Genomic DNA, 22,975 nt, shown 5'->3' with positions numbered 1-22,975 from the left:
TCCTCTCTCATTCTTCATCTATTCAATCTTTCATTCATCCATTCACCCTTTCACTAATTCATCCAGCCATCCACCCATCCCTTCACTTACTCACTCGCCCACCTTTTCATATTAATTTTGAGCTGAGCCCCATCAAGAACTTCACCCTCACTGCAGGAGCCATTCGAGGACTGGGAAAGAAGCCACCCAGGGCAGATACAGGATCCACCACAGGGGGGGTACAGGAGCCATCACGGGCTGGGGGGGGGGGACAGGAACCACCACATGGGGGGACAGGAGCCATCACCGGGGGGGCGGGGGGCAGGAGCCATCACAGGAGTGGGAACAGGATCCACCAGGGTGGACACAGGGGTGGGCATGCAGTATTCTAGTATCATCTTGGTCTCTTCCAGGGTGGGGTAGGGCTCCTCACCCCCTCCAGGACAAGACAATGAGAAGACAGGCTTTCTCTCCAAAATGTTAGTTTTGCCATCCCCCACTGTGGGATGTATGACGTTACAACGCATACTTTTACAACGCCTACCTTTACATCGCAAGTTTTACAACACATACCATTACAACGCATAATGCTTTTGGGCGCTGGTTAGTGAATAGTTTAATTTACTATTCCAACTCCAGTCCCCGTGGATAGTAGGGAAGGTGTTGGATAGTACATTAAACCTATTCCCTATCCTAGAGCGCCCCCCCAGCACTATGCGTTGTAATGGTTTGCGTTGTAAAAGTTGCGTTGTAATGGTAGTTCGTTGTAAAAGTTTTGTTGTAAAGGCTGTATACCTCCGCGGTGATGTACAGTACTTAAAGGAGATACTACAAGAGAACTGATTTAACTGATTGTCCTCCATACTTTGTTAATAGGGTGGGTGCGATTGTGCCATTTCTTTATTTTATTACATTATAGACTGCATGTTTGAAGAACCGAGGTTTGTTTACATTTTAGTGAGAGTAATTAAGCTCTGTGAAGAGAACCACGTGCTGCATGGTGTAATCAGGGCCGGTTCTAGGATGTTTGGGGCCCTGGGCAGAAATGGAATGTGTGGGGCCCCTCTTAATTGTAGAGACATGATGTATTCAAGGCTTTTTGCATCTGAATAGATGCCCCTGCTCTTGTAGCTGCAGCCCCTTCCTCTCAGTCACCTTATAGCACCTCTTAACAGCTCATCAAGGGCTGAAGGTGTGAGGGTTGCCATCCCGCTGTGCCTCTCCAATGCTGCTTTGGTACTGCATCAGAGTCTGTTACACCCGACCTCAACAGCATCAGAGTCAAGAAGGGAGGTGGGTGGAAGCTGTGCCGGCTTTAGGGTGGTGCGACCGGTGCCCGGTTAAAATTACGAACAAATGGCGTCCGTTAAACAATCCTTCACGGACAACGGACAGACGGCCGAAATTACGAACTGTCCTTGAAATTTACGGACGGTTGGTCACCCTAGTCACGGAGTGTTTTATCGCATTTCTGAGCATTTTTAGCATTGCGTTATTTTTAACTAGGAAATAAATTTGTTTGAAACTTTAACAGTATTGGTGCTTGAATTTGAATCTGTTTGTTACTCACTTTATTTTGCACTGCACTTTGGGACGGGCAATCCTCCCCTCCTTGCACGTTGAATTTCGGAGCTGACGGCTAGAGACGCCATTTTGGCAGTGCGTGCTCTATTTGCTGAGGGGGGCGGGACTATAAAATGTGCACTGCACGTTCGTCGGTACCTTAGTTGGCTGGTTGAGTCACAGAGTGTTTTTATCGCATTTCTGAGCATTTTTAGCATTGTGTTATTTTATCTACGAAATGAATTTGTTTTAAACTTCAATAGTATTGCTGCTTGAATATGAATACTCACTTTATTTTAAAATGCACTTTGGGACGGTCAATCCTCCACTCCTTGCGCGCTGAATATCGGGGCTGACATGATGGTGGTGGATGTGGTGATGGATGTGGTGGACATGGTGGTGGACGTGGTGGTGGTGGGTGTGGGGGTGGACGTGGTGGTGGTGGACGTGGTGGTGGTGGACGTGTTGGTGGTGGAGGAGGTGGTGGTGGTGGACATGTTGGTGGTGGACGTGGTGGTGGTGGATGTGGTGGTGGTGGTGGAGGTGGTGGTGGTGGACGTGATGGTGGTGGTGGACGTGATGGTGGTGGTGGACATGGTAGTGGTGGACGTGGTGGTGGAGGACGTGGTGGTGGTGGTGGTGGATGTGGTGGTGGATGTGGTGGACGTGGTGGTGGTGGACATGGTGGTGGACGTGGTGGTGGTGGAAGTGGTAGTTGTGGACGTGGTGGTGGACATGGTGGTGGTGGCCGTGGTGGTGGTGGACAGGGTGGTGGTGGACATGGTGGTGGTAGACATGGTGATGGTGGACATGGTGGTGGTGGACGTGGTGGTTGTGGACATGGTGGTGATGGACGTGGTGGTGGTGGAGGATGTGGTGGTAGTGGTGGTGGGCGTGTACAAGATCAATCCGGTGAAAACACACAGTAAGTTCAGTAAAAAACAAGATGCGGATGCCTCTTCTACAAACGGATACAAACTAACTCATCTTTGCACCACAATAATGAACAAGCTGCTGATGCAAATAAAAATAAAAGTGGCTGCTGTGAAGGTCTGGTCATGCAGTTGGATCCAGGAATCCATGCCTGCCTCAAGAAACACTTATGTACACTAGAGTACTGAACAGGAATCTAAACATCACACCTAAGCCTCATAAAACATGGAAATGTTGCATATAAGCAAGCTCAGAACTTGGCAGCTGTGGCTCACGAGTTAAAATGTGTTGGGGTATACAAGTGAAAAACCAAACGTTCAAGTGTATACAAACCTTTGAGCAGAATTTAAGTTCGCCAATTTTTACCAACCCATTTTCAGCACAAAAACCCTGCTATTCTGGGCCGCCCCTTGTTTCACCTCATAACATTGCATTGTGCCACCTATCATGAGGAATTCACATCACACAACCTCAAGTTTCACAGAAATGGAACAGAAAGCAAACCAACATTACATCAAACTGCACGTTTCCTATTAGGTCAAAAGTGCCAGCCATTTTGAAAGAGTAAAAACCACTCTCTTTTATGTACTAAGTACATATGCAAACCAACCATCATCCTCGCTATGTTTGAAGTCATTAAAATATTCTAAAATTATGTTCACAATAATTAAACTTAATAAAAGTAAGTCCTAATCATTGCTACGAAGAGTGACGCAAATAATAGAAAGATGTCAAGATGCAAGACTGGCATGATTCAAACTCGTTGAGTAATAGCGATCCAGTCCAGAATAAGAGCTACGTAAACAAGCAAACAAAAGCGACGGGTAGGAGGTGGTGGTGGTGTGGGGACGGCTCCGCAAGGGGAGATTATGTGAAGTGGGAGCAAACTCACTCTATGTTTGTACCACAGAACCACAGAACGCGCTGCCAATGCAAACAAAAAACAAGGCAGGCAAGAAAGATAAGAAACAAGGAAAACAGTGCCGTTAAGAAGATAGCCAGTAGGAGCAGCGCGAAAGATAGGAGTCACTGAACTCCCCTTCCATAAAGGAGATTTTACCCTATATACCATTGACCAGCTGTTGTGTTGCTTTCTTATTTGCACTGTTTCTTTAATTGTACATAGTCTAGTTATGTCATAGCTAGAATATAGAATGTTGTACATGTCATGCTACTGTGCATCCTTTGTAAAAGATCAGTTATTCTATGATGCTGAACCTGCTGGATTTACATGTACTATGCTCTTCGATTGATTAAAGGATTCTTATCAATATCCTTGGAATTACTCTTCATTTCACTGGCGACGGGATTCGAAGAGCAGAACCTACGTGAGCAACTTATTTAATCTCATTTTCGAGTGTTTTTATTTTTTTATAAGAAGAAGAACTTGATTGGAAGATTTTTTTTTAACTCATTGGATTCTTGTTTGCCGAAATTTCAATTGAAAATTAATTTGTTATGGATTGATTGCTGTGCCTTGATGGATTTAACTATGCAGTTTCCACCTCTGTCATCTGACCTCTGACCATATTGACATTGTGAGTTTAAAAATTGCTTAAGTTCCTGCTGGCCTTCTTTACCTTATCGATAACTGTCTTGGCTACCTTTGAGAGTTGTCACGCTAAAGGAACAGCATTTGACCTAATCAGTGTCATGTTTCGGCTTTTGTCATGTTAAAGGGAAACAGCATTGACTGTATTGTTCCGTTACCTGCACGCATCTCCGCACGCTCCATTTTTGAAAATAATCGCCTGCACACCATGTTTTGAGCGTCATCGTTTCCTTGACGATCTTCGAATTCTTTCAGATTGGCATCTTCTGTCCGACCTCCAGTCAACCACGTACTACATATCGGAAAGGATTGTGGGTACGTTGCGTGTGACGTCACACGCATTCAGCGGCCATCTTGAATAAACGTGAAGGCTTCAGGAGATCAACGAACTTCACTCCTTCGTTTACTACCTTTCTTCATTTATTAATTCTTTATTTTTATTTATTTTCGTGCGTTTTTCCAACGGTGATTCACACACTATCAACAGTGATTGGCACACCATCAAAGGTGATTCGCACACCTTTCATTTATATTTGGTGTTAATTTAATTTCGTATTGAACTGTGTGATAGTATTTTATGCTTTTGACTGCTACTTTTGTTTTCCACTTATTAATCCAGCATTGTTCAGTGAAACCTTGTTATAATAATCTAAGTTGTTCATAATAATAATTTGATTATAATAATCTAGGTTAATCTTATCTATAATGACTCAACCTAATTACAACATTAGTGCTCCTCCAGCATTTTGGGTTTCTGGCAGTGAACCTCCACTAAAATGGTTGGAGTGGAAACCTTATTTTTGTAATTATATAGATGCATTAGATGAGGATGGAAAAATGTCTCATGCTCAAAAAAAGAGACTTCTTCTACATTCTTTAGGTCCTGTTGGACTAAAGGTATATGAAACTATGACTAAACCCTCTTTTCCAGGAGATTTAAATGTTTATATGTTAACACTTTTACATTTAGACACTTACTTTGCTCCTAAAGTTTGTATTGGCGTAACGAGATACAAATTTTTTTCAAGGAAACAAGCTAAAGATGAAAATATTGACCATTTTCTTGCTGATCTTAAAAATTATCATTAGATTGCAAATTTGGTGTATTACAAGAAGAACTGATTAGAGACCAAATTGTTATGCATTCTTACAATGTTTCCATACAGGATAGATTGTGGGTTAATGGAGATTCTCCATTAGATGATATCCTTGCTATTGCACGCAAAGCGGAAATGTCTGGCAGGTGCGCTAATGTTATTAAAAATGATAATAGTTCCCTTACTAATGAAGTCGTTGGCAAAGTGAATGCAGCTGATAAGAAGAGGTTTGGCTATAACTCAAAACAATCTTTTGGTTCTAGCAACAAACCATTTTATGCAAAACATCCTCAGTCTTCTTCTAATTTTAGACCTAAATGTTATAGATGCAACAGTTTGGAGCATTTAGCTGACTTCAAAGGATGTCCTGGCCTTAAAGCTAAATGCACTAGTTGCGGATTGAAAGGTCATTTGACAAAAGCTTGCAACAGGAAAAAGAAAAGTAAAGTGAATTTTGTGAATGACATTGATGAAGAGGAAATATTTGAGAATGATTCCGAAGATAATTTAGTAATGAATTTACATGACAAACTAGTTTTGAGAATACGAAATGAAGATGTAGTTAACAAACCTATTTGTTCAATGAGTATTGGTGGAGTGGACGTTAAAATCTATGCTGATTCTGGTTCACCCTATACAATTGTTAATGAAGAAATGTGGAAATCCTCTTTTGTCCAACATGTTGGTGAGAAATTATTACCATCAGATATCCATCCTGAAGGTTATATGGGAGAACCTATTGCTATTCTGGGTTTCCGTTGGTTTGTATTCAGATTCAAGGGCAGAGAATGTAGGGGGAAGCTATACATTTCCAAGAAAGGGCCACCTGTTTTGGGGTGGTTCGACCAAAAACAACTTCACATTATTTTAGATCCAAACAGCAAGGAACAAGTTTTAGTTGTGGATGATAGTTCTGCTATTACTAATGAAATTCTACACAAATTTCCAAAAGTTTTTAATAAAACATTAGGGAATTTGATTGGTTTTGAGCACAAGATCATATTAAAGGAAGATGCTTGCCCCAAAGTGCATAAATGTAGGAATGTTCCCATTTTGGTAAGAGATGAAGTCAGCAAATAATTAGACAAACTAGTTTCTACTGACATTATTGAGCCGATTGAAGCAAGTGAATGGGTTTCTCCAATTGTGGCCGCGAGACGAAGTAATGGAAAAATTAGGTTGTGTGTAGATTTAAGGTATCTAAATAACAACATTGTGGTTGACACGTTCCCACTTCCTAAAATTAATGAAATGGTTTCTAGTCTTGGCAATGCACGATGGTTTTCGACTATCGACCTATCGTCTGCGTATCACCAGATTTCCCTGTGTCCTTAATCATTGAAGTTTACATCTTTTGTGACACCTTTTGGTTGCTTCCGTTATAAGCAGATGCCCTTCGGTTTAGCTTCGGCGGCCGCTGTTTTCCAACGATTAATGTATCAATTGTTTAAAGGGGAAAAAGGTGTCAAATGTTTTCAAGATGACATTCTTGTTTTTGGGGATGATGACAATGAGCACTTGTCAAGACAAAAAAAAAGTGTTAAGTATTCTTGAGAGCAATGGCCTTACTGTTGAACATTCTAAATGCAAATTTGCACAAAGGAGCGTGACTTATTTAGGTCATATTATTGATGCAGAAGGTGTTAAACCTAAACCTTCTTTAGTTTCAGCTATCTCTGAGGCTCCTGTTCCAACATGTAAAGATGACATTAAGTCATTTTTAGGAATGGCTGAATTTTGTTCAAAGTATGTTCCCAATTTTGCGAGTGTTACTTATAATATTCGGCAACTTTTGAAAAAATTTGTGAAATTTGAGTGGTCTAATTCTTGTAATGAGGATTTTAAAAATATTAAGCATGCCATTGCCAAGGCCACTGCCTTGCATAGTTTCGATCCATCTTTGGAAAACATAATAACTACTGATGCTAGTAATAAAGGTCTTGGAGCTGTTTTAATGCAGATAGATGAGAAGGGAAAGGAAAAAGTGATAGCTTATGCTTCAAGATCTTTGTCTCCATGTGAAGAAAAGTACCCTATAATAGAAAGGGAAGCTTTAGCATGTGCTTGGGCGTTGGATCATTTTAAGTCTTTTGTTTGGGGGAAAATGTGTTTATTACGCAGTGACCACAAACCTTTAGTAAAAATTCTGACTACAGAAGGTGTGATCAATGCTTCTGCTCGCCTTGCTAGAATTTCAAAGAGGTTGCAAAATTTCATTTACAAGATCGTTTATGTTCCGGGTAAAAGCAATGTTCTTGCTGATTTTCTATCAAGGATGCCTGTAATGTTGGAAGAGTGTGACAATAATGAATGGAATGAATTACAAGTGGCTTTTGTTCACGATGAGGGTCTTTCAGCTTTCAGTAGGGAGGAATGGAATAGTGAGTATTTGGCAGATGAGTATTTACAGAAGGTGATTTCTTACACTGTTAATGGTTGGCCAAATAAAAATGATCTGTTGGATGATGCCATTAGACCTTTTTGGGAGGTTAGGTCTGAACTCTCTGTTGCACATGAGACATTGCTAAGGGGCGAGAAGATTATTCCTCCCAGTGGGTTACGTGAAGGAATTATAGAACTTTGCCACGAGGGGCATCCTGGAATTGTAAGATCAAAATCATTAGTGAAACATTTGTTCTGGTGGCCTGGTTGTGATTCCCAAACGGAAAAGGTCGTTAGAGATTGTGTTATTTGTGCTTCCGCAGATAAAACATTGCGTACTTTTCGTCCTCCTATGTTAGAGTGTTCTTCTCCTGAGTGTCCATGGGAATGTATAGCGGTGGACATTATGGGCCCGATGTAGGTCGGTCGGTAACGGCCGAAAATCGGTATTTTCGGCCGTTACCGACCGGTATTTGAGCTTTGATATGTAGGGCCACATATTTTACAGATTCGGTAAATTTACCGATCGGTAAATTTACTGAATCTGTAAAATACCGAATCGGTATTATTACCTATTCGTTAAATTTGATATGTAGGTGGGACTCTTCTGAGTCCCACAACCCTTACCGAATCTGTATTTTACCATCAAATATATTTGATGGTAAAATACCGATTCCGGTGTGCATGCACATGTGTGCATGCACACCTGTGCCATATGACAGGCAGACCTGCCCTTAGGGCAGGTATGCCTGCCACATGGCCCCGAACCTTTTTTGGGGGTGCTAGAGGGTGTCAAAGTGACACCCCCTGCACCCTTGTCAAAATCGGTATTTACAGATTCGGTAAATACCGACCGGTAATGCCCCATTCATTCCTATGGGCTTCAAAGCCCATAGGAATGAATGGAGCATTACCGGTCGGTATTTACCGAATCGGTAAATACAGATATTTACCGATTCGGTAAATGGAACTTCTGGATGTTCCTACATACCCCCCCCTTCTTATTTACCAATTCTTAATTACCGAATCGGTAAAATTCGGTAATTAAAAATCGGTAAATAAGTTCTACCTACATCTGGCCCTTAGGGTCCTATTCAGGAACAAGATGGTTCCCACCATTTCTTAATTGTCCTTATAGATCTGTTCTCGAAATGGCCTGTTGTTAAAGTTGTCGAAAGGGCTGATACAGATTCAGTCCTTTCTTTCCTTGATGAGACTTTTGTTGCAGAAGGAATTCCTTCTTGCATCCTCACTGATAACGGTGTTCAGTTTTTGTCTGTAAGAGCGAAAAGATTTTTCAGTAAGCTTGGTATTAAGCATAGGACAACTTCACTTTATAATCCTGGCGGTAATGGTGTTGTTGAACATTTTAATATGGTTTTGAAGAATACTATTCCGCTTTCAATTGGTAATAATTTGGATTGGCCTACTCAAGTTGGGAAGGTAGTTTGGAATTACCGTATTACTAATAATGACTCTACTGGTGTTTCCCCTTTTGTCTTAATGAAAGGTAGGAATCCACGTTCTAAAACCATTCCTGCTTGGTTATTTTCGAGTGAAATTGAACCTTGTTCTAGGGACTTAGTTAAGGCACGTTTGGTACAAGTTCATAACAAAAGTAAAAAATATCATGATTTGAGGCATGGATCTAGGGAAGTCCAAATAAATGTGGGTGATTGGATCAAAATCAAGAAACCTTTTAAGGTTCAAAAAGGCGAGTCTACTTTCTCTGAACCTTTTCAAGTGGTGGAGGTTTTAAAGAACTCTGTTAAGCTTAACAATGGAAAGGTTTGGAATCTGAGTAGGATTGCGAAATATAAACCAGGTTGTCTTTCCAAACCTGATCATTCTTGCACTCTTTGGAAACCTGAGGATTTGGACATTGATAGTTTCAATGGGAATGATGATTTGAATGAGAGTCCTGGAGTGGCTAGTGGTCCTAGTTCAAGTGAAGTTACTTCTGGTTGTGATGTTTTGGAGTCTTCTAGCAAAAATTCTGAAGATTCAATCATTATTCCTGTGGAAGGGAGTCCTGTTTCTGCCAGTGAGGATTCATCCTTGTGCCGTCAATCCTCAAGGAAGAGGGTGGTTCCTCTTTGGCTTAAGGATTACATTACGAACAATAAGTAGTAGATTAGCTTTAGGACTACATTACTATTAGGTACTTTATTTCTAATAATAAGTAGTAATTTAGAATTACATTGTGAATGTTATTTTCCTTGTTTTCTTTCTTAAATTTTATTTTCTTTATTATTAGAAAGGAGGATGTGTTGTGTTGCTTTCTTATTTGCACTGTTTCTTTAATTGTACATATTCTAGTTATGTCATAGCTAGAATATAGAATGTTGTACATGTCATGCTGCTGTGCATCCTTTGTAAAAGATCAGTTATTCTATGATGCTGAACCTGCTGGATTTACATGTACTATGCTCTTCGATTGATTAAAGGATTCTTATCAATATCCTTGGAATTACTCTTCATTTCACCAGCCCACCCTGTCCTGACACAACTCCTGGCCTGTACCTGCACCGAGCCCCTCCCCCGTTGCAGCAGGTGCCTGTACCTCTGCCCAGCCGATCCTGTCCTGAAGCAGGAGCCTGTATCTGTACTAAGCCCCTCATGTGCCGACACCGGTGCCTGTACCTGTACCGAGCCCATCCTGCCCTGTAGCAGGAGCCTGTATTTGTAATAAGCCCCTCCTGTCCTGACACCACCGAGGGTGCCTCTGCCCAGCCTTCCTGTCCTGAATCTGGCATCTGTTCCCAGCCCCTCCTGCCCATAAGCAGGTGCTTGCTTATCCCTGTGCCCGACCCTACTGTCCTGACGCCGGTGCCCTTTACCTCTGCCCAGCCCGACTGTCCTGAAGCAGGTGCATATACTTCTGCCAACCCCTGCACCCTGCAGCAAGAACACTTGCCTAGCGTTACGTGCCTACCCACCCAGTCCTTTCTGCCCTGTAGTTCTGCCCAGCCCCTCCCCCGCTGCAGCAGGGGTCTATCCCTCTGCCCAGCCCTACTGTCCTGAAACAGTAGCCTAGCGGTAGATGCCTACTCCGCCAGTCCTTTCTGCCCTGTAGTTTTGCCCAGTCCCTCCTCCATTGCAGCAGGTATCTCGACCTCTGCACCGCCCCTGCAGCAGGCGCCTGCACCCTCCGAGCTGCAGCACGTGCCTGTAGTTCTCCGTCCTGCAGCCTGTCTCAGCCTCTGGGTGTCTGGAGCTGATGAGGCGCTGCTCCCCGCGCGGGTCCTCACAGGGGGATGGAGGACGAGCTCTGTCACCCGGCGGAGCCCCTCTGCGGGCTTCAGGGAGGGGGGGGGAGAGTCAGCAGAGCTGCTATGAGAGGTGCTGTGAGGGGGCAGTTTGCAGAGCCCATATGAGAGTGGGTGTGAGGGGGGTGGGCAGAGCTCCCCCGGTGGCTGCTGTGAGGGCGGAGGGCAGAGCTCCTATGAGGGGGGCTGTGAGGGAGGGGGGGCAGGGTTCTCTCCTAGTGGCTGCTGTAAAAGGGGGGGGGCAGAGTCTGCAGAGCTGCTATGAGGGGTGCTGTGAGGGAGCAGTTTGCAGAGCTCCTATGAGGGTCGGTGGGGGGGGAGGGGTTGGGCAGAGTCCCCCCCCCCCCGTGGCTGCTGCGAGGGCGGTAGGCAGAGGCGCAGATCCTGTTACCAGCCCTTCATCCTGCCAAGCAGGGAAGGGCGGGTCGGAAAATCATGTTAGAAGAATCTGAACTCTGGAACCCCCAAAAATAAGTCCGACCACGACAAAGAGGGTGAATGTCTACTAAACAGAACCCCAGGGCACACTGAACACTGCCTTTTCCACCATGTAAACGAGCTCCTTTTGAGATAATTATATATATTTATATCCTATGGTGACGGTGTGAAAGCGCGGTTGATGTGCGCTGGAGCCTCTACTGAAGGGCTGTTAAGATCACGGGGTCAACTTCCAGAGTGACGACTGACTAAAATGACCACATATCTACGAAGCAAATCTCTGTGTCAATGGCCAGGTCCGCCTGCCTCGTGCCCTCTGCCTTCTTTTGTTAAACAAGATCAAACGGTGCGCTGTAAAGGACACATGACAGTAGAAAAGAAAGAAAACGAACTTTTTGACTTTTAAAGGGGAAGTTGGAGATCCCTTACAAACAAAAGTCCTTATGTCCTGCACAAACACGTGACTAATTCCGGGCTGTGACTGAGAGGGCGGGGGCTGCCCGCGCATGCGCGCCATTCCTAACTTTCGATATGAGCAGCGAGCCCCGGCGCCAAAGCGGAGTGCGGCAGCTGAAGTCCCGGAGGGGGCCCTGGTGAAGACCAGCGGATAGCAGGGGCTCCCATGCCGAGACTGACCCGTTGGCTGCCGAGGGAGAGAGGGACACGCGGAAAGAGCCCGGTGAGTGGGGTGGGGTGGGGTGGGCGGGGGAGATGTGTGCCCGCGTGTGTCTGTGTGTGTGCATGTCTGTCTGTGTGTGTGTCTGCGCGTGTGTCTGTGTGTGTGCCTGCGTGTGTGTGCATGCGTGTGTGTATGTGCGCATGTGTGTGTGTGTGTGTGTGTGTGTTATCGGCTTCCTGGCAATGTGGGACAGGAGATGTGCACGGCGTGTGAGTGAACGTGCGCGCTCACATGGGGGAATCTCCTGCGTGTGCTCATCCCCTGTCTCACATTCCCAGAAAGTCGACGACAATAGATGCTTCACTGGACGCAGCTGCGCTGCTACACCAGCTCGACCTAAAAAGGATCACCCAACTTTATCTAGTGAGAACTTAGAGATGGTAAATAAGAGAGTCTCAGAACACCTGCTTCTAGTACGCTCTCCAGGTGTCAAGCCTTACCTCTCTTTTTACTTCTGCCGTACTAAATTGTTTCATCTTATCAGATTCAGGTTTGGCATTTCTCACTTTCTGGTCTCTTATCCTCACAAAGCCTACTGTAATGCTAAACTGGATCTGTGCCCTTGTGATTCCAAGTCTACACAGAGCACGCTTCATTATTTTTTCTTCTGTCAACTTTATATCAAGCCAAGGCGTGATTGTATCATTCCTCTTTTAAAGTGTTTAAAAATTCGGTAGTGTCGGCCAGCTTTATATCATCTTCACCTTTTAAATGGTGAATTCACTTGTTTAATGATTTACAGATACATCTCTGCAGCTGTTCGTCTGCTTGATATTGTTGGGAAATTATCTTTTTGTCTTGTTTTAACGATTCATCTCTGGATTCTGTTGCCCGCGGGACAGGGGTTCGTCATGAAGTTTATTATATACTGCTTCTAATTTATGCTGCTATTTTGTAGAAATATCAATTTATTGAGTTAATCCCACTATATCCTGATTATGAATTATCATTGCTTCGAAGCGCATCGTCCATTTGTATTTATTTATTTATTTATTAATAATATTTCTAGAGCGCGAACAATGGCCCATGGGCGTCTCGGCGCTAAGATATCTGCCATATTCAACCAGAGAGGGAAGATCTGAATTTAGTGATTAAAAAGCCAAGTCTTGAGTTGTTTGCGAAAAGACCAGAGTGAAGGGCTCGTTTTTATCGAGTGAGGCAGAGTATTCCATAGTTTAGGGGCTGACACTAGGAATCTTCTGTCTCCCCATGAAACAGATTTGGTACGGGGAACCGTAAGGTCATTTAAACTGGAGGAGCGTAATATTCTGGGGGGACAGTAAGGAGTCAGATTCTGAGTGAGAAAAGCTGGTCCCAAATTGTGCAGAGCTTTGTACACAATGCAAAGAGTTTTGAACTTTATCCTATTTCTAATGGGTAACCAGTGTAAATCTCTGATGGTTTCCGAAGCAGAAAGATGTTTGGGGATTCTGCCCAAGAGCCTAGCAGCTGAGTTTTGGATAACTTGCATTTTGTTTATGACTCTTCCTTGTGCATCCATGAACAAGGCATTGCAATAGTCCAGAGTGGACAGTACCAGGGACATTACCAAGGTTTGGCCAGCTTTGTCGGGAAGGAAGGGAAGGATTTTCTTACATTTCTTACATTCTTCTCACATTCTTTTCTCACATTTTTAAAATGTTTTTATGGCTGTAAGTCAGCCGAATAAAGATATTTTGACTGACTGACTGAGCCATGCACTTCATAACACGCTCACCAAATGCAACTTAAACCTCAACTGTGTTTTTGAGTACGTTTTTTAGTGATTTCTAAAACATGGCGTAAGGTGTTATAAGTAAGGCTAACAATAATGACACTTTAATTTGGGTTTTACACAATTTTTTTTAAAAGAATTTGTTTATTTTTAATTTCCCATTTGTCGACATAAACAGTGCTATATTGTTTAACCGTTACAAACATGAAATACGGTTTATAGCCATTCCACCCTCTCCCAGTGCAGTGTCCAAAGCTACATTGCCATTTTTGAAAGGCCTTCAGTATTACAGTACATGTGCTACATGCGGAACATAAGGGAAGTTCCTTTATCATCAGGTTCAAGACTTTTCGTAGGCAAATCCCCTCCCTCTGCACCAGAGCCTGAATTCCCGGTATCCTGCCCTGTTGCTATTGTTGCTTCAAAGCCCACTATGACCTCTCTCCAAAAAGCCAATTCCTATTCTGCATGCTCATCCACCCTACACCTGCGTAGCCCGAGTTCCTCCTCTACAGCCCATTCTTTGACATCCTTACTCCACCATAACAAATTAGGTCCCCCAGTGCCCATCCATGTCATGGCTACTCGCCGTTTCGCAAGCAGTAGCGCCAGTTGTACAAATCGTCATTGCATTTTTCCTCCCTTACGTTGTTTAAGCATGCCCAATAAACAACCTTTGGGTTCTGGCCTTAGTGTCACACCCCTAACACACTCTAGTGTCTCAACCACCCAGTTCCAATAAGTGTGTACTGCAGGACAATCCCAGGCCAGGTGTAGAACTGTTGCTGGAGCCGTGTGGCATCATGGACATGTGTTCGGTTTCGCGGGGTCTAAGCGGTGTAGTAGCACCGAGGTGATATATATGCGGTGTAGAAAATCGAAGTGGGCTAATTTAAATTGCGTGTTGCATGAGCCCTTTTTTAAAACTAATTTACCGGCCTCCTTCGACTCCGAGTCCAGAAAGGATGCCCCCAGTTCCTCCTCTGATGCCAATCTCGCCCTTGGTCTTGGTCTGGGCATGTCCGTAATAATCACGTTGTGTAAGTGGGATATCAAGTGTCTATCCCCCCAAACTCCAGTACCGTTCTAAACAAGGCTGAGTACTTCGGGGCAACAGGGCACTTAGGCCAGATGTCCTGTATTATATTAGTGATGCATGCATAGAGAAGGAATTGTCCCTGTCCTACCTCAAAACTGTCTTGCGCTGCTTCAAAGGAAATCAGTGTGTTGTTGGGGAAAAGATCTGCCAACATCAGGCATCCCCCATCTTTCCAGCCCGTTACATCCACCTTCGACGCCAAGTGCATAAACGCCGGGAGTTCCCAAAACATCAAATCCCTAGCAAATGGGGCACACCTCAGTACCACCTATACCGCCCTTTCCCAAAAGTGTCGCTATATGGTTAATCAGGTAGAAGCCCTCTTCCTGTCCCCTTTGCCCTCCTTGTAATAGTTGGGGCAATGTTTTTTCCCTTGTGTCGTCGTCCGTCAGGAGTTCTTTCTCCCAGTTGTTCTCCCCAGTCAGCCAGTGTGCTGCGTGTTGTACGTGGGATGCTAAGTAATAGAGTTCCAAATTGCGAAGCGCTAACCCTCCGTCTTCCTGCGGCAGCTGTAGGACCTCTCTACTCACTTTGTTTCTGCAGTCTACCCATACCAGTTTTATTATCAAGGAATGGAGTCTTTTAAATACTGACAGTGGGAGTCTATCCAGTGAATTTCTGAAGGGCATAGAGGCATTGAGGCAAAAACACCATTTTGGCTACCACCACCCGGCCCATAATGAACAAAGGGAGGGCGTTCCAGAAGTTGACCGAGTGGGCCAAACCCTCTGTCACTCGGTCTATATTGCATTGCTTCCGTTTCTGAGTGGTGTGTGTGATCATGATGCCCAGGTATCAGAACTGGTCCATTTCCCACCATAACGGCATTGGCACCATCAGCTCTAAAGCCGGCCCTGGTCTTTCTCCACCGGGCCCTGCAACACTTCCATGTGGAACCTCCATGAGTAGAGGCTCCTGCTCCCCTTCCCCCACTTAAATTCGCATAGCACTGGTGCATTATCAGACAAGTATCTAGGCAGATGAATGACTTCCTGCACTCCTAGCGCTGTCTGACAAGGCGCCAGTATCCTATCTAGCCTACTATAGGTTCCATGTGCGGCCGAGTAGCACGTATTCTCCTGCCTCCCGGGGTGTGTATCACGCCAGATATCTCCTACCCCATTTGCGACATCACTCCTGACAAGGTCTCTGTCATTCCTGGCTTGGTGTTCTGACGAAGCGGGTGGCGGTCCAGTCTCCCAACCATCACACAATTACAGTCCCCCACCCAAATGTAGGTGTCTGTTCTCACTGTAGGGGACAGTACGTCTCTCAGTGTGGTGTAAAAGATTGCGTCATCTATGTTTGGGCCATAGGAATTCAGTATTACCATCTCCTGCCCATCCAGTGTGCCCTAGATAAGTATGTACCTGCTGTCTATGTCAACTTCCATCAATTTCAGGGCAAATGGGACCCCCGGTGCTACCCATATCAAGACCCCTCTAGCAAAGGATGAATAAGTGGCGTGGTATGACTGACCCCACCATTTCTTTGCCAATTTCACTGCTTCGGCGTCTGTCCAATGGGTCTCCTAGAGACAAGCTATACTGGTTTTGTGATTACGATCTGGAATGGGAGTTTCACCTGGCCACTTTTGGGTCATCGCTCCTCTCCCTTGCAGTCCCGGGTTCGCTGGCTCCTCCCGGATGCAGCCGCGAAGTCGTTTTCTTGTGTTCCTGCTGGCTACCGCGGTCCCACCCCAGGGCCGGCTGCTTCCCAGCTACTGGATTTTCTCTGGGGAGAGAGTTCCCAGATCCCTCCCTCGCCCACCTGCTGGGGATCCAGGCCTCCGTAAAACGGGTCTCCAATGTTGGCCCCGCCCTATTCAGCTGGGCCAAGTCACTCACCACACCATCTGCTGCTATCGTTGCTGTCTTCCATCAAGGGCTTGCCAGGTGGGTGTCCGGATTGCTGTTTGCTTTTCGTGATGGCCGTTTGTGTTCCTGTGCCCTCGGGGCCACGGGCAATTGGTCCTGTGCCACCTCCAAAGAAGGCTGCAGGGCCCAATTCCTTTGCGTTCTCACCATTCTCCACGCTGGGATCTGCTGGGTCCCTACTTTCGCTGTCGAGGTGCCTTCCAGGATCACTTCTTTTTAGCACACTATAACAGGATTACGGGGTCCTGATTAAGAGAGAGCTCGGGAGCTCACGTCTTCACAGCCATGTTGCCAGGCCACGCCCCTGGTTTTTCACTACATTTAAGTTTTTTTATCGTGTTCTGCATCCAACTTCAATGGAAGTACACAATACCCTGCTGTTCACTGCATTTGATCCTGTGCACGGAGAGTTGGCAATAGTGCTCAAACCTCCCTGGGTTGCCAAACTCCACTTCACATGGCCTTTAGGCAGCTAAGTGGAGGCTGCCCTTTGCTTTTCTGCAATTTCTCTTTTTTTTAGGTTTATGGACCGTACCTTAAAGTCTGGGAAGCCACACAGATTTGTTGCCTGTCTCTGTTCCACAGATAGTCCTGCAGATAAACCCTGTGATTTAGCTGGTACTGCAAACCTGAGATGGGGGACAGAATGGGTCCACCAGTTTTATGGACCTTGAGTTAGGGTTCATGGACCTTAGAGGGGCACTGGGATACAGTAACCCTGTTTCCGAATCTGTCAACCCCTTGACAAAATCTATTTCTTTTTTGTTGTTGTTTTTCTTCACTTAAAATAGCCATCCCATAAGCAAGAAGGTCAAAGAATGCCCCCCCCCCCCCCGTATGGCTCTGTAATTTTTATATATCAGGACTCAAGACTCGGTCCCCAAGTCCTACAATGGTTGTCACAACATTTTTCTCAACTTATGGCCAGCCAGTCAATGAGCTTCTGTTCCCTGAACCCAAAATGGAAGTCGGGAGAAAAAGTTTCCTCATCCAATTAGATTGTAAAATGTTTCATTCTAGTCCTAATATCTCTAACTTTTTTACTTCTTCAAGCCCACCCCAAAAAGGTTTTAACTACTGATTTACACAAAACCAAGCAAGGGCACTTCCTAGGGTAAAGTTCTGCTTTCATGGCAAGTTTGATAGAAATCCGTTCAGCTGAGTTGCTGTACAGGAAACAAATGGAAGAAGGCTCTGGTCTGCAAACGAATCACCATTGAGCAGGTACTGTCCAGCGGAAGATTGGGCACAGGTCCTTACCAGAAGCCAGGCCTTGCAGCAAACACCTGCTATGCACCACCTATGCCCTGCCCAGCAGGAGTTACGATGGCAAGTGAGGGATGGGTGTGTGGCCTGGTTAGAGGTTGTGTGAAGTGGGTGTTGTTCTTTTAAAGTGTGTTGAGTGCAGTGGCTGACAAACATAAACCAATTAATGACTGTACATTCATAGCTCTCACTGACAAGGTTGAGTGGGTAATCTGTAAAATGATTTACACCAATCTAATAACATCTGTTCCATTAATGGTGTAGTTGTGAGCATTGCATTTGGTTATCATGGCTGTTGTGTGAGTTATGGATTGTGATCCTAACCATAGCTTGCACATTTCTGTGTTTTTTTTATTTTAATTCGAAATCATAACTGCACTCTAACTGTATTTGTAGGTGAATGAGAGGTTTTTTAAACATACATTAAGGTGTTGTACCAATTCTAACTTTAAATTCCTTTAGCCACTGTGTTTATTATGTTTTTTTATATGCATGGGATTAATCATGATTTCAGTGTAGATATCTATGATGCAGAACTAGAATTAATATGAAGTAACTTTTACTAACAGGCTGTTGAACTAATATTACCTTTTCAATTGCAAAAGGAAATATAATGAAAGTATATGACAGATTACTCATGTCTTATAAATTATCATATTGCAGCCTGTTTACAACATACAAATATCAATTTCAAGAGGCAGATCATCACAGTAAATCCCTATCATTGGATAATACTGGAAGTACAACACGGCAAATAAAAGGTGGAACACTAAAGACCACTCACAGTGATGAGGGACACCATCATTCAAGTCCTGATCTTGATTACTCCAGCTTTTCTTCTGGGAAAGAGCCAAGTGATCATGAATCACATTCATTTTCATCATACTCAGAGCCATTCCACACGCAAGGTAGCTATAGTTATTAATTTCGAAATGTTTGTCCTGAGATATGATAGCATATTTGTTTAGTATTTAAGGATCAAGTCTGAATCAAATTGTCAACTTAGCAGTTTACTGGCAAAGCATAGTATTGCACCTGGTCATTTAAGGCAACACTTCCCAGTTTTGGGAAGGAAACTTGACAGGTTCATAGTCATTTTACTACTCTTAAGTACCAGTTGGTTGGATTCCTCTCTTAACTTAGTAGCCACTTTAAACACTGATTTGTCTATCCCCCAGTGCATACATTCAAACAAGAGTGTTTTCTGAAATAAATGTACTTTGCCTATTTGAAATATTATTATAACTAATGCCAAGCCTCTTAGATTCCAAGAGGGAATTTGAAGCTTATTAAATTCGTAGAGGGTGTCACATTCATTTAAGCTATTTGATGTTTATAAGGTAACTAGTTTCTTTGTGGGATAGCTTCAACTCATGTGCCTCCCAGGTCACCACCCTTCCTAACCCAGATTCCCTGTTATTTTCAAGTATAAAAGGCAGAGGGTACAGTCATTTCCCAAGAAAATAAGATTGCAGAATGGGAAGAAATTGATGGTACACAAATCAGACAACTTATGGGGGGGAGTCATGCTTCTCTGAATATCCTCAATTGAAAGAAATAATCTGAGAATGGACCTAATGGAACAAAAGGTTTAAAAGCCTATTAGCCCCTTCGATGCGTGCGTCGGCCAACGGCCGTCGCGAGCACTACCTCTGTAGTGCTGTGCACGTTCGTTGGCCGACGCGGCCCCGCCCACTCAATTAAACCGCCACACCGCGGTAGAATTGCCGCCATGGTTAGGGGGTTAAAAGACCTGGGGCCAGATGTAGGTAGCCAAATACCGGTCGGTAACGGCCGAATTCGGCCGTTACCGACCGGTATTTGGCTTTTGACATGTAGGGGGAAGGAAACAGGCCTATTCGGTAATTTTACCGAATCGGTAAATATACCGGTCGGTAAATTTACCGACCGGTATTATTACAGATTCGGTAAAATTGAGATGTAGGTGGGACTCTTCTGAGTCCCACAAGCCCTACAAATTCGGTATTTTACCATCAAATTCAATTTGATGGTAAAATACCGATTCAGGTGTGCATGCACATGTGTGCATGCACACCTGTGCCATATGACAGGCAGACCTGCCCTTAGGGCAGGTATGCCTGCCACATGGCCCCCGAACCTTTTTTGGGGGTGCTAGAGGGGATGAATGGGCATTACCGGTCGGTATTTACCGAATCGGTAAATACCAATTTTTACCGATTCGGTAAAAGGAACATCTGGATGTTCCTACATCTCCCCCCTTCTTATTTACTGATTCTTATTTACCGAATCGGTAAAATTCGGTAAATAAGAATCGGTAAATTTTCCCTACCTACATCTGGCCCCTGGTGTAGGGGAAACCCGTGCCCAGATTGTTTTCAGGCTTATTTCTATAACAACTTTAACAAGGGCTTAATATTGATTACTACACGGTAAGATAATAACGGTATGAGCACAAATTAATTTAGAGATGAAATTAAGGAAAATCAGATAGAGATATCATATGCTGCTTAATATATCGCCCACCTCATTTAGTAATCTGGATGTTGAAATATGCAATAGAATTTGAACGACAAGCATTGTAGGTCTAATTAAACAACTGAGGAACAATGATTATTCTGGCCTCATAAAAGGGAGGAAATGGAAAGATAGCAAACAAAAAATATTGATAGAATTCCGGAATGAATGAAAAATGATGCACTTCAATTGTTATGAGATTAGACATGGTATAGCCTTTCACTGTCTTGCGCAGGACTATCTGTGTTGGACAGTGGATCAAATAAAACTTGTGACAAACTAATATCTAGCCCAAAAGCACCACATCAATTCCTAAAGCTGGAGTTCTAATAAATGGAATATAGTTATCTGAATTTCTCAGTTATTATCATCCAAAACAGCACTGTCCTGTTTTTCATTAACATTTCAGTTGTGCATTTGAAACGTTGGCAGACGCACTAAGGGAAGCTGGGAGGATGTGACCTAATGGCTAGAGCGGTCGACTTCAAAGCTGGGGAATCAGATCTGAGTCTTGCCAGGGACTCTAAACATCCTCTTATTCTGGGCAAATCACTTAATCTTCCCGTGCCTAACAAAAAATAATGTGTCTGTATGTAACATAACTGGTGCTCATGTAAAGCGCTCTGACACCTTTGAGTCGAGTTTGCACTATGTAACACCCCCCCCCCCCCCAAAAAAAGATACTATGGTTTAGCGTTACTTGGCCGAGAACATTATACTATTATGTATGTTAACAGTATGTTCTACTAAGTAGCCAATCCCAATACATTGACTCCAGAAATTTTGAAACTTTTTTGGGCTACCAGGTCAATTGCTTTATATCAAAAATAATGAATGTTAATGTTGAGGTGATCAAATCAGATAGAGATTGTTAGACCACGGAAGTCAAATGGTGCTGGAATTATTAAGAAAGCAAAACATGCCCAGGGTGTGTGTGCAAATGTGTGTTTTTGCTACTACTGATTTTGTATTGTAGCTTTGTTTCTATGTTTTTGTTATTTTCTTATCATTGTCTCATAAATTATAATGCTATGTTTTTTTAGTATTTTATTTTTTTCCTCTATGGTGCATACTTTTCCAATGGTCACTTGTGCCTATCTACTGTTCTTGGTTTTATCTTTTGTTAGTAGTTTTCTTTTATTAGGTAATGTTTTTTAATATAAATATTATTAAAGAAGCAAGATGTAATACTATTCAGCATATGTCTAGTTCATTGGTAAGACAAACGTTGAATGTAGAACTTTGCATTTTAGAATCTTTTCAGAGTTTTCTGTTGAAGTACTCTGACCGTTGACCAGGATCTGTGTGTCTGAAGGTGACAATGAACTGATAACAATAAGCTCCTGTGGTGTCCTAAACAGTGTGTGTTAGATTTGAATTTGAACAGCACCCTTCTCTCTAAGTGGATCTACAACCATAATCATAGGCACATAATAGTCCTGCCCATGTTTGGGGCCTGGAAGCAGTTCTTTCAAAGTCACATCCACTTCGCCTTACTTAAGAAAGGCCAGGAGACATATGTGACATAAAAGTTACATTTTGTAGCCTTTAAACAGGCTATATTGTAATACGTAATGTGTTACTTTAAAACTAGAAAGAAAAAATGGTTAAACCCTTTAGAAGCTGCTAAAGTAAAGAGAAAAGTGACTTTTTAAAAACATCCTTCACAACAGTTTTTTACTTTTTTTAAGGTACGAGATAGGATAATATATAGCAATGTAGCTGTATAGGCTGCAGCATTGGAAAAAATGAGAATCTTGACCTCCAATGTCCCAACATGCCCTGCAGGTGGCAGTTTACTCAGTTCTTTTTTCCGGCTCCCGCTTGTGGTATATAAATAAATAATACCGGATCTATTTTTGAATGAATGAATGAATAACAGATAGCTCAATAAAATAAGAGTCAAGATTCGAGGTAGTAGGAGTTTCTGCAGGTTTATTACAGCATAAGGACAGGATCAGGACAACCTGCATAGGAACAGAGGTGACAGGGCCCAGCAGGACAACTGGGGCCCAGCAGCTGCCGGGGCTTGATCTGGGATGAGCGCGCTAACTTTTAATAACAATACATTGACTTATATACATAGCGCAAACACATAGCATTACATTGCAGTAGGCGTAACAGTGGGTGGAGCAGAAGGCGTGACGCGTAGCAGTCGCGAGAGATAACAGTAAAGGTAGGTGTAACTGGGCGTGTACATAGACATGTGGTGCAAACGTAACAGAATATGTCATGAATGGGCGGAAACATAGGAGGGGGCTACCTAAGGAGCCGGGACCTCTAACCTAATGGTGCGCGAAAACTGGCAATGACGTATTACTAGGAGAAGCTGGGGGCTACGAACTCTGTGCTAGGAGCAGAGACTAAAGTCTGGAGGGTCGGAGCGACATGTACCTAAACCCTATCTGGTATCTGGTGTTTAGGGAACATGTGGATATAAACTAGAAGTCATGAGGGGAAAAGCTAACTTGACTCTAAGACTGGACCATGCATTATTCTATATGTAGTGCGTGATGAAGAATATTAAATGACCATTAATACAGTATTTCTCTAACGTGGAGCCGAATAGGCTAGACAATGACGGAAACTATTGATGCAGTTCAGTAGCTTAGGAATGCAGAGAAGGAGGAC

General features: G+C 43.6%; 1 protein-coding gene across 9 annotated transcripts in view; it reads left to right on the top strand.

Moving 5' to 3' along the window:
• The window catches only part of HFM1 (helicase for meiosis 1), a 4,349,684-nt gene that overhangs the window by 404,410 nt on the left and 3,922,299 nt on the right, over positions 1-22,975 (top strand). For all 9 annotated transcript variants that reach the window (XM_078646278.1, XM_078646275.1, XM_078646244.1 and 6 more), the window contains exon 4: positions 18,512-18,756. In XM_078646278.1, coding sequence (XP_078502404.1) covers positions 18,512-18,756 — 245 coding nt within the window. The remainder of the gene's footprint in view (positions 1-18,511; positions 18,757-22,975) is intronic.

The sequence above is a fragment of the Lissotriton helveticus genome, chromosome 1_1 (assembly GCF_964261635.1).
Source record: "Lissotriton helveticus chromosome 1_1, aLisHel1.1, whole genome shotgun sequence".
NCBI lineage: Eukaryota > Metazoa > Chordata > Amphibia > Caudata > Salamandridae > Lissotriton > Lissotriton helveticus.
The sequence above is the reverse complement of the archived record's forward strand: the minus strand, read 5'-3'. Positions and strand labels throughout refer to the sequence as shown.